This window comes from Polistes fuscatus, unplaced genomic scaffold (genome assembly GCF_010416935.1).
Source record: "Polistes fuscatus isolate 324 unplaced genomic scaffold, CU_Pfus_HIC Scaffold6, whole genome shotgun sequence".
Lineage (NCBI taxonomy): Eukaryota > Metazoa > Arthropoda > Insecta > Hymenoptera > Vespidae > Polistes > Polistes fuscatus.
This window is the reverse complement of record NW_025113140.1, coordinates 9,223,852-9,234,360: the sequence shown is the minus strand read 5'-3', so window position 1 is coordinate 9,234,360 and position 10,509 is coordinate 9,223,852. Positions and strand designations below refer to the sequence as shown.

Sequence of the window (10,509 nt, the reverse complement as noted above, 5' to 3'; positions counted from 1 at the left end):
TAGTAAAAAAAATTCTCAACGATTGGATCATCTGGTAAAGATAATTGTACTAGCAGACAGAAAATATAAAAGTGAAAAGCGATAGATAAGAACGCTTGTATAAGGGTTCTTGAAAAACGTGAAAACATCAACGAAGTTTAATGTACGCCGAGATGTGCTTGGTTAAAATGAATGAAAATCTGAGTACGATTGCGACGACGTCATTGCCATCGTGCATAAAGAGAAGGAAATATTTTCAAGCTTTCGTGTTTCGTGTATACAGGGTGGTATCAAATATACGAAATATCGAAACAAAATAAAAAAAAAACAAATATTCTCCGAACAAAGAAGTATATTTTTTACGGTTAATAAAAAAAAAAGGATAGGTACCGTAAATGAATATAATGCACACATTACAATGCTGTGTGTAGCATTAATTCGTTAAAAATTTACAATCGCGCATGTGTCTATACGATTATATTAAAATATAATTATTTGTATTGGGTCTCATTTATGTTTCATATCGCAAGATCAAAATTATATTTTTAAAAACATGACGCATAAGTGTGACGCAAAGCAATTAATATAGATATGTTTTATTAAAAATATTTATGTTAATAAAATTATCTTATACATATATATGATAATATAATTATATACCTAATGTGTGTGTAATTATCTTATGATTAAAAAAATTAATTTTTTTATCATATATATTATATAATATAAATATAATGATAAATACAATATATTATATTAAAAAATACATATATTAATAATATATTTAAATACATACGCACGCATATATATTTCATGTATGTAGATTAGGATTCATTTTGTCGTATTTAATTTGATTTAATCGTTAAAATATTATAAGCTTATTAAATTGATATACACCCTGTATAGGTGGACGGACAGTATACGTTTGAGAGAGAGAGAGAGAGAGAGAGAGAGAGAAAGCGCAGCGCATGCTGAAAGCTCCCCTTCTATCGATCGATCCGCACCCGAGGTTACTCGTTCGTTTTCCTTCAAAAGCTTCGCGAACGTCGACACGGTTTAATCGTATCGCGAATCCTACGATTCGCGTAGTTACGAAGGGGGACATAATATTTTTTCATTTTTTCTCTCTCTCTCTCTCTCTCTCTCTTTATCATCTCTTTTATATTACAATTAATTTCATTCATATTTAATTATCTGTATACATTATCGATTTATTTTAAACCAACATAAGTATTTTAATCTATCCGTCATTATTATCTCCTTTTCTATTTGTCTCTGTGTGTGATTCTTATTCTGTCTGTCTGTCTGTCAGTCATTTTATTTTCAATCATTTTTATCGTCTTCTCTATTCATCCTTTTATTTTAATCTCGTCGTTTTTATTAACGCGTTCGTAAAAAGTTTTCAATGATTTCTTTTAATTTTTAATTTTTACTTTCATTTATTTCCATTTATTCTACTACATTATTTCTATTTCTTTTTCCCATCTTCCTTTTTTTCTTTTCTCCTGCAACTACTTCGTCTTCCTTATCTTCAACGAACTACGAAACGTAGGATCAAAATCTCGTGGAAACGAAGAATATCCGAAAGAAAAGTACCGTCGTCATGGCGCATCGAAGCGAATCCTTCAAAGGACTCTGCCTATTGTGTGAGTTTTCTCATCTCTTTCCATTCTTTCTATCTATCTCTATCTTTTCTATATATCCTTTTTTCGTTTCCTTTTATTTTCTATATCTACGGATTTTTGACAATATCTTATTGAATTATTTCCAAGATCGTCTTCTCTCTCTCTCTCTCTCCCTTCTTTTTCGTTCATTCATTCATTCAAAAAAAAAAAAAAAGAAGATGTTATCATTCATAGAAATCCCTTACAAAGTATTACTTTTTTTTTCCCTAAATGTACTTTGGATTGTACTTTTGGATTTCACAATTTTTTTTTTTTTTATTTATCATTATATATATATTTTAATATATTTAATATAGTCGTGTTGCAAAAATTAAATTATTATGAATTATTATTTGATTTATTATTCTTACCTTTGTACACCTGTTTCATTTTTTTTTTTATTCAACGTCAAAAAAATATTATTCTAATTAATAACGTAATATACGATTATTATTAATGAATACTTCGATTCATTATTCTCAATATATTCTATTTTTTTTTTTCAAAGAAACATTATTATAATTATTATAATTAATAACGTAATATACGATTATAATTAATGGATACTTCGATTCATTATTCTCAATATATTCTACTATCTTTTTTTTTTCTTTTTCATATTCATTTTTAAACATTTAAAAAAAAAAAACACAAAAAAAAGAGACACATACGTTTCTATCATCGGCGGAACGTAGCACGGAAACGTGGTTTAATTGAAATGCTTCCTAAACCGAAAATGATCCAACGTCACGCGCAAATTCATTCTCGCGTGTCCTCTCCCCCCTTCTCTTCTCCCCCTTTTCCACCCCTTGACCATCCCCCCACCCCTTTTACGTTCTCCTCTACCTTCTAGTTTTGCCTCCTACCTGTCTTCCTACATTTTGCTTAATGAAATTTCTCTTTCTATTCCCTGTAGGGTGTGTCTTGGGCAACGTGTTCAGTGTTCCCACCCCAACACCCTCGCCATTAAAATCGGAAGACGTAAGATATACGACACGTAGGATACCGAAAACTATAGTTGATTTGCCCACACAAAGAAGCAGATCACCAATCGTAAGTATTCTACAACGAATATTCATTCATTATTTCATTTATTCTTTCTTTCGTTTTTTTCTTTTTTTTTAATTCTCTAGTAAAAAAGAAAAAAAGGAAAATCACGGTTAGATGGATGAAATATAAATGAAATTTAATTTGATCTCATCGGATATTAATTTAAAAAAAAACACGTATAAGTGGTTTTTATATTAAAAGTATAATTAAATGAAGATCCGCTAAAATATCGATAATATAATTTTGTACCATTAATCAATTGAAATAATGAATTAGTATAAAAAAGTAAACTTTCATTTAGACATATTTGTAAATAATCAATCACATTCGATTAAAGTATAATTATTTTCTAATAATCGTCTCACCGAATATTATTTATATTGAACAAAATATAAATTTCAAAAAGATAAATATAAATTAAAATAAATAATTCATAAAATATAAATTTCATTTGATTAAACTTTTATCATCGATTAACAAAATTATTAATAACGAATAAATCAAATTATTCGAAGAATATATTTGCAAATAAATACTTCAAGGGGAGACTTTTTCTAGGCGAAATTTTTCCAAGTGTAACGAAAACTTAGAAAATGTAAGATTCACAATTAGTCATTTTCTCGTTAAACATGAAAAAGAGTAAAAAGAAAAAGAAAGAGAGAGAGAAAAATAGGAGAAACGCAAAATGTGAAAAATAAAATGTTTTATATCGTTCTCATTCTTCGTACAGTAGTACATATAAATGATTCTAATTATGCACGTCCAATTGGTCTGAATTATTGACTTGTACTACTAGTACACTCTCCGCGGACCAAGTATGTTTCTCAACTTATTTATGCACGTATACTCATGAATAAATGAATTTTCCTGTACACTATGAAAATCCATACGCATTGTGTCGAGCGTGTAAATGATTTGGGATGATGTAAAAAATATATATATATATATTTTTCATGTTATTTTCTAAGCAACGTAACTACTGGCAATCGATGTTAATCGTTTCCACAGTTACGTTAACTTGTAGACAATTGTTTGATCAGTTAATAATCCGAATGAGCTTTTTCTTAGTATGGTGACCTTTTTCTTTTGGTAAAAAGATTGTACGGTTTTAAGTGTACACACGTATAAATATTTGTATGCACAAATGACCTTTTTCGAAGAAAATGAAAAGAAAAGGTGGGATGGACGGGAAGAAAGGAAAAATAAAACCTACGCTTTTGATGATATCATATCGTTAATATAATACGTCATCATTATGGAAATTTTTCCAAGAACGTTTACCTTAACAATGAAATCTGATTAGGACGATAACCGCAAATAGTATGCGGTGTGGTTACTCCTTGACTAATTCCACAAGTTTCATTCAACGATTTTCATTCGATTCTCGATTTAATTCACGTGATTTAAATTAACAAGCATTCGTGGTACACCCAAAAGACGATTGTTCCTTGAATATGTAATACTTCAAAGATTTTCTCTTTATCTCTATTTATCTCTCGTTTCTCTACGTTTTACTCGTTTTAAAGTTTCTCGAAAAAATAAACGAAAGGAAGGAAAAAGTAGGAGAGACGAAACGTTTCTTGCTTTATGAAAATTATATTACGATACACTTGTATATATAATTTTTGATTTAATATTTAATTTATAAATTCTAGAATATCAAATGATATTTCGTTTTTAATTTTTGCATGTTAATTCATTATTTTTATTTAATATTTTCTATTTCAAAAATACAAGTCCACTTTTGATTCATTAACGCGCGAGTAAAATAATTTACACAATAATCTATTCAAATATATTAATTTAATGTTAAATGCAAACGACATACTTTATTGTAGTACGTCTATTTCTTTTTTTCTTTTTAAATATAATATTTTCATTTAACCCCTACACGTTAATTAATTAATTATTGTTCCTTGGCTTTAATAAATCTAATTTTATTAATTCTTAAATACGATTATGTAATAATGATGATTAACTAAAATATATTATAGAAACAAGGTTAATGAATTATTACTTTTTATTCTTATATTATATTATTATTATTATTAATTATTAATATTATTATTTTATAGTTTGTATGTAATATATATCTATTTTTTGATGTATATATGAATAAATAAAATATGGCTTGTAACGTGTGCATTTGATGGAACACGATCAGTTACCTTGTTTATCAAACAATCTTTCAAATCATCTACATCTTTAATCAATCTTTTTCAACGATGTCACGAAACCGAAAGTCGAGTGTACGTTACTATTGACAATATGTTAAAACACTCGACAGTATAGTTCATCGTTCACGATACACAATGTATACGTCATTTATACATACATACATACATACATACACGCATATGTGCACGTATACCTGTGCATATGTTTGTTTCCTATAAAGATACTTCGTATTCTAGAATAGAAATCAAATTCAATGAATTATTTTATTAATTAAGATGTAATCATATCTTCTGGAAATTGGATAAACGTTCCGACGAATTAATTTATAATTCCTTCCTTTCACTTGCATCCTCCGATTATTATTTCATTTAAGATAATTAATAATGAAAATATCGACTAGCGAATTTTATTATTGGAGTCGAGTTATACAGAAAAGTTATTGACCTTTGATAATCGATTTATTTTGTTAACGTCAAAAAGAAAATATATTTTATTTCAATCCAGGTATTTGATTTTAATTCTCGTTTGTATTCATAACGTTTCCTAATAAATGATTAACTATTAAATCGCGCGATTTGAAAAAAAAGAAAGTTTTCCCCGTAGATAGATGATTATTAAACTTTGCGAATGAAATTATTTGGTTGAATAATTTTCAATAAATATAGATACGCGTATTAAAGTTGAAAAGTTATTTTAACAATCAACCGCGTAGAAACTTTTGTTTCATAAAATAAAAGTTATTATAGTGTTTGAGGAGAAACTTTGTTTTTCAAATTGTATTAATAATTTTCGAGAAAATATAAATGTCACAATCAAAAACTTGTATCATCCGAACTGTTGAAATGAATTTTTTCGTTTGTTTGTTTTTTTTTTTTTAATATTATTCCATACTTATTGTTTCTTTTTCTATTTACATATATATATACAAAATATTTTCTTGTATAAATATTAATAAGTAAATAAAAATACTTGCAACCATGTAATATCGTTATATTTTATTTTTGTATTTCCATGCGTTGAACCCAATGAATTTGGAGATAAGTACCTCGTCAACAACGTCAATGCCGATGACGACACACCATAAATCCATTTCCGGGGAGAATCCAATTTATCGTCTGAATGGTACAAATGGACAAGCTTGCATCCTTTTGCAAACAGATGCCGTTATTGCGATCAAATATCGCACGATTTTGGGCGAAGATAGAGTAAGAAACTATAATAAGATTTTCTATTACGTATAAATATATGCATTCATTTGAATTAATTTATAAATATATATATAAATAAATCCTGTTAACCCTTTGCACTCGAGCGGCGCCGATACGGCGCCCGGTAGCCTATTTCAAGTGTCAATTCAATCAAAACTAATTACAGAGTGTAGTATTTATCAAAGTTTGTTTATTTTCGACATATAAATGAATAAACTGATGATATTTTATTATTTCTATACGCTTGTTTGTTTATAAATGTTTTTAAAGTACCTGTAAAATGTTTAAAAAAGTGCAAAGGGTTAATAATGGGAAATTTTCAACGAAATCTTACGTTTCTCATAACTCTTACTTACTTATATTTATATTTTATAAGTAAATAAATATTTACGAGTGTAACGCTATGAAAAACTTTTACGAATTTTCCTTTCTCATTTCCCAGGTGGCAAGTTTATTTGTTCCGGACGATGCAACGGTCACAGGAAATTGTGATAATGAAAATACAGTTACGATGTCCTTGAAGTGGGATGCATTTGTACTCTTCTGGAGTTTCGCCAAGGTATAGCTACTACGAGTCATAGCTTTTTTTCTTTTTTTCCTATTTTTATTTTTATTAAAACTAACAATTGATTAATTTGAACCCTACGACTTTTATACAAGTATGTTGTTCATACGAGAACGTGTTGAAAATACAATTCGTATACGGGTCACTGATAACGAGAATAATTGCATTTCTGTTTTATTTGATTTTTAATTGTTATTCTTTGAAACATATAAACTTTCGAATCTTTCTATTCGATTAGACGGATACTAAAAAAAAACATAAAAAAGAAAAACAACTAGGAGAGAAAATTGAAAATTCACCCACGTCACGTCACCCACGACGAAACCAACAACAACAACAACAACAACAAAGTTTTCATCTCCTTTTTTTATTAACGATTTCATTTCAATTCGCAAACATTCGAACGTTCATCGATGATAAATATTTTTATTTGATGATAACAAATGATGGAATTTTCATAATCCTCGTGTCCACGCAAGGAGAAACAAAAAAAAAACGTTAACTCGATTAATTAATTAATTAATTAATTATTATTATTATTTTTCTCAAGAGGAGTCAAAAGGGGACAAAAAATGAGAAAAATTAGTTGGTTGTTTCTTGAAATAAAATACTATACAACGTGTTACATTATTCGTTGAATACCGTTGACCATTGTTGTGCTTAATTGCAATGACGCAAGCTTCCTCGTCCTCTTCAAAGATCGATACTCGCGTTCTATTTCCAGTACGAATTCTATCCGTTGCGTAACGTTAAATCGTTTCGACAGATATATTATTTATAGAACATTTATATATATATTTCAATATAGTCGTCAATAGGAACGTATTAGAAACAAATAGTATTGTTTCTTTTTTTTTATTTTATTTTTTTAAATCACGTTACTCGAAAATTTCCTCCCTAGCATCATCCCTTTTAATTTTTTTTATTTCATTCTTCGATCTACAGGTGGTACAAGGGTTGCTTTTTTTTAATCTATTTTTTAGTTGTTGTTGTTGTTGTTGGTTTTCATAAAACTTCGTTTAAAATATTTTCGAATAAAATTCATGTATACGATGATTATTATTATTATTATAGAATTTCTATGTGTCTGTGTATCTGTGTGTGTATGTGTTAGTATAGAAACTATGTATGCGATTCGATGAAAGCGTAGAAAACGATGACTTTGTTATTCGAGGACTTTTGAAAAAGGAAAAAGAAAAAAAAGTAATAAAGATTATACTCGTGTAAAAAGCGCATCGAAATACTTCAATTCTGCACTCTTTCGAAGTGTACTTGAAAAATATAATTCTCTCGTCGTGTTTTGAAGTACGCGATTATGTAAAATTCGTATCAATAATGTTTGCTAACGGGAAACAGACGAATTCCTTACGATCGATTTAACGATTATATCAACTATTTCGTTCATTAATCAAATTTTTGTCACACACATAGGAAACAATTATCGTGTCATTGATTTTTCATTTAATACAGTTTCAATTATTTTTTAAAATAAACATATATATATATATATATATATATATATATATTTCTATTGAAAATTATTTATTTAAATATATATATTCATGTAGAAGAGAAATATTACAAATTAAATTATTTATTTAAATATATATATTCATGGAAAAGAGAAATATTACATAATAATTTTTAATTAAAAACTAAACGAATTCTTAGAATAATTGACAAAAATTATTCTAATTTTTATAATTAAAAATGAATACTTTCTAAGATAACACATAAGAGATATTATAAATTTAATTTTGAGAACCATTTATTAAAAAGAATGAGAGAGAGAGAGAATGGAAAAGAAAAATCTTGTAGCATAAATGATTTCATTTATCTAACGAAAAGATAAAATATCGATACTCAAATAACGAAGGTGGTAATTTATTTTTTCAGACCCCAGGTGGTGAAAGATGGTACGTTGAGAAAATCGAATTGACCTATAATTCGAGCGACCGACATTTCGAGCACGTAGATCAGCCACGTAAGTCGAGTTTCATACTTTGTTCTACATTTTCAATCTTTTTTTCTTCTTTTCTATTCGTTTTCTTTTTTTTTACCGTTCGGTGCACAAGATTTACATTTATTCTACTTACCGATAAAAAAAATATAATGAAAAACAACAAAATTATTATAAATGTTTTGATAATAACAAAATGAGAAGGAAGAAAGATAGTTTTGTTAGTTTTAATATTTTTGTTTTTTTTTTTTTTCAGATAAAACGGTAAGATTGAGTACTGGCTCGAAACACAGTGCCATGCTTTTTCCAACACCCGTTGGAAAATCTTACGCCTGTGACAATGAAACCGAAATTCATTTAACCGACGGTAAAAATACCGCAAGTGTTATACTCAGGTATGTATTTTTAATATTTTTATATTATTGTTAATAAATTACAGTCGAAATAACCTTTCAATCAGATACGTCAGTATTTTCAAACCACATATTTTTGTAAAATAAATTGATCAATATATAGGAATATATAATTTAATAAATAACAATTTTAATCAGAATGATATATTTCAAATATATTTTTATATATATTAATCCTTGTAATTAAATATCGATACTCTTTATTGCACACAAATGTTGATCAATTTATTATTATAAATAAAAAATTCAAATAAATTTCAATTAAAAAAAAATATAAATATAACCAACGAAATATTATTGTAAAATAAAAATCAATAGATTTTATTCGTCATGACTTTTTATCGTTGTTGTTTGTTTCCCACAGAAATATGAAGCTCCAACCGTTCAAATTTAAAAACAACGAATTCGCGGCTGAATTTTCTTGTGCATCGTTAAGTGCACGAGCGAACAGAGACGAAACTGCACCGGTCGCGGTTGGTTCCACATTGGCTGCTGCTGTCCTCCTTACCATCACTGGTTATGCAGTTTATCGATACTTCAAAGTGAAGAAGGTCAAGTACGATACTATGGAATAAAACTAAACCATTTTTAGTCGCCGCAATCAAGGACACTGTCACGACGATGCCAAAGAGATAAAAACGATAAAAAAAAAACAAAAAGACAGTGAGAGAAATGAACAAAATATCGACACAAATAATCAAACAACTTTAGTTTTAAATTAAAAACCTAAACTTATCTTATCAAAAATCTCTTCCTTCGTTGTATAGATATATATATATATTTTTTGTTTTCTTTCACAGTGTTGTTTCTTCATTTAATTTTTGTAATTTTTCTTCGAGAACACGAAGGATATTTAGAAAAAAAAAAATAATAAAAAATATGAATCGAACAATCCAAGATATGATATTGATAATTATGAAAGTGATCAAAGTTCAATTAACGTTACGAATAAAACGCGTTTGATATATTATTTTCTTGGTTAATTATTTAAAAAAAGAAAAAGAAATACGTAGATACAATTAATTTCAATCACTTTCGTAATCATCGATTAATAAGTCTCGCTTTTTGAAAGTAAGAGACACTAGTAACGTGTTATATCGTCGAAGCGTTCTGTGATATATTACAGAACTTATTAATAATATTGATTATCTTACGATTAGAAAGATGGACACATGATATATAGAAAAAAAAAGAAAGGAAATACAAAATAATAATAATAATTAAAAAAGCAGAGAAAACAAAAAATACGAAAGGTAAAAATGAAAGGAAAATGAAATGGACAGAAACCAAAAAAAGGAAACTTTTACTTGTAATATATTATTACGTATATTACAAATTACCAGACACACAATAGATAACTAAAATATTACTTATATTTATTGATATATTATATCTAATAGAAAAGAAAATTACGAAGAAGAAGAAAAAAAGGAAAGAAAGAGAATATAGGACGAACGTTCGCGATGATGGTCGGAGTCGGTGTACCTGAGAT

The 10,509-nt window shown here is 27.6% G+C and overlaps 1 protein-coding gene across 3 annotated transcripts; it reads left to right on the top strand.

Annotated features, from left to right (window-relative positions):
- The first annotated feature begins 1,310 nt into the window (after positions 1-1,310).
- Positions 1,311-10,255, top strand: LOC122523117. Of its 3 annotated transcripts, none has more exons than XM_043644716.1 (7): positions 1,311-1,625; positions 2,560-2,696; positions 5,876-6,076; positions 6,522-6,638; positions 8,541-8,628; positions 8,861-8,999; positions 9,382-10,255. In XM_043644716.1, exons 1-7 carry the CDS (start codon positions 1,583-1,585, stop codon positions 9,590-9,592), a joined length of 936 nt encoding a protein of 311 aa, XP_043500651.1. In that variant the 5' UTR covers positions 1,311-1,582; the 3' UTR covers positions 9,593-10,255. The 3 variants fall into 3 exon arrangements, with proteins under 3 accessions (XP_043500651.1, XP_043500653.1, XP_043500652.1); XM_043644718.1 differs by having other exon boundaries at positions 1,313-1,625; positions 5,909-6,076; XM_043644717.1 differs by having other exon boundaries at positions 1,313-1,625; positions 5,891-6,076.
- Positions 10,256-10,509: the final 254 nt, after the last annotated feature.

Bases quoted from the DNA above. Each gene is read 5' to 3' on its own strand.
- LOC122523117 (XM_043644716.1), top strand. From the start codon at position 1,583: ATGGCGCATCGAAGCGAATCCTTCAAAGGACTCTGCCTATTGT. The intron at 2,697-5,875 runs GTAAGTATTCTA...ATTTTATTTTTG, and splicing joins AAAGAAGCAGATCACCAATC to TATTTCCATGCGTTGAACCC. The intron at 6,077-6,521 runs GTAAGAAACTAT...CTCATTTCCCAG, and splicing joins CGATTTTGGGCGAAGATAGA to GTGGCAAGTTTATTTGTTCC.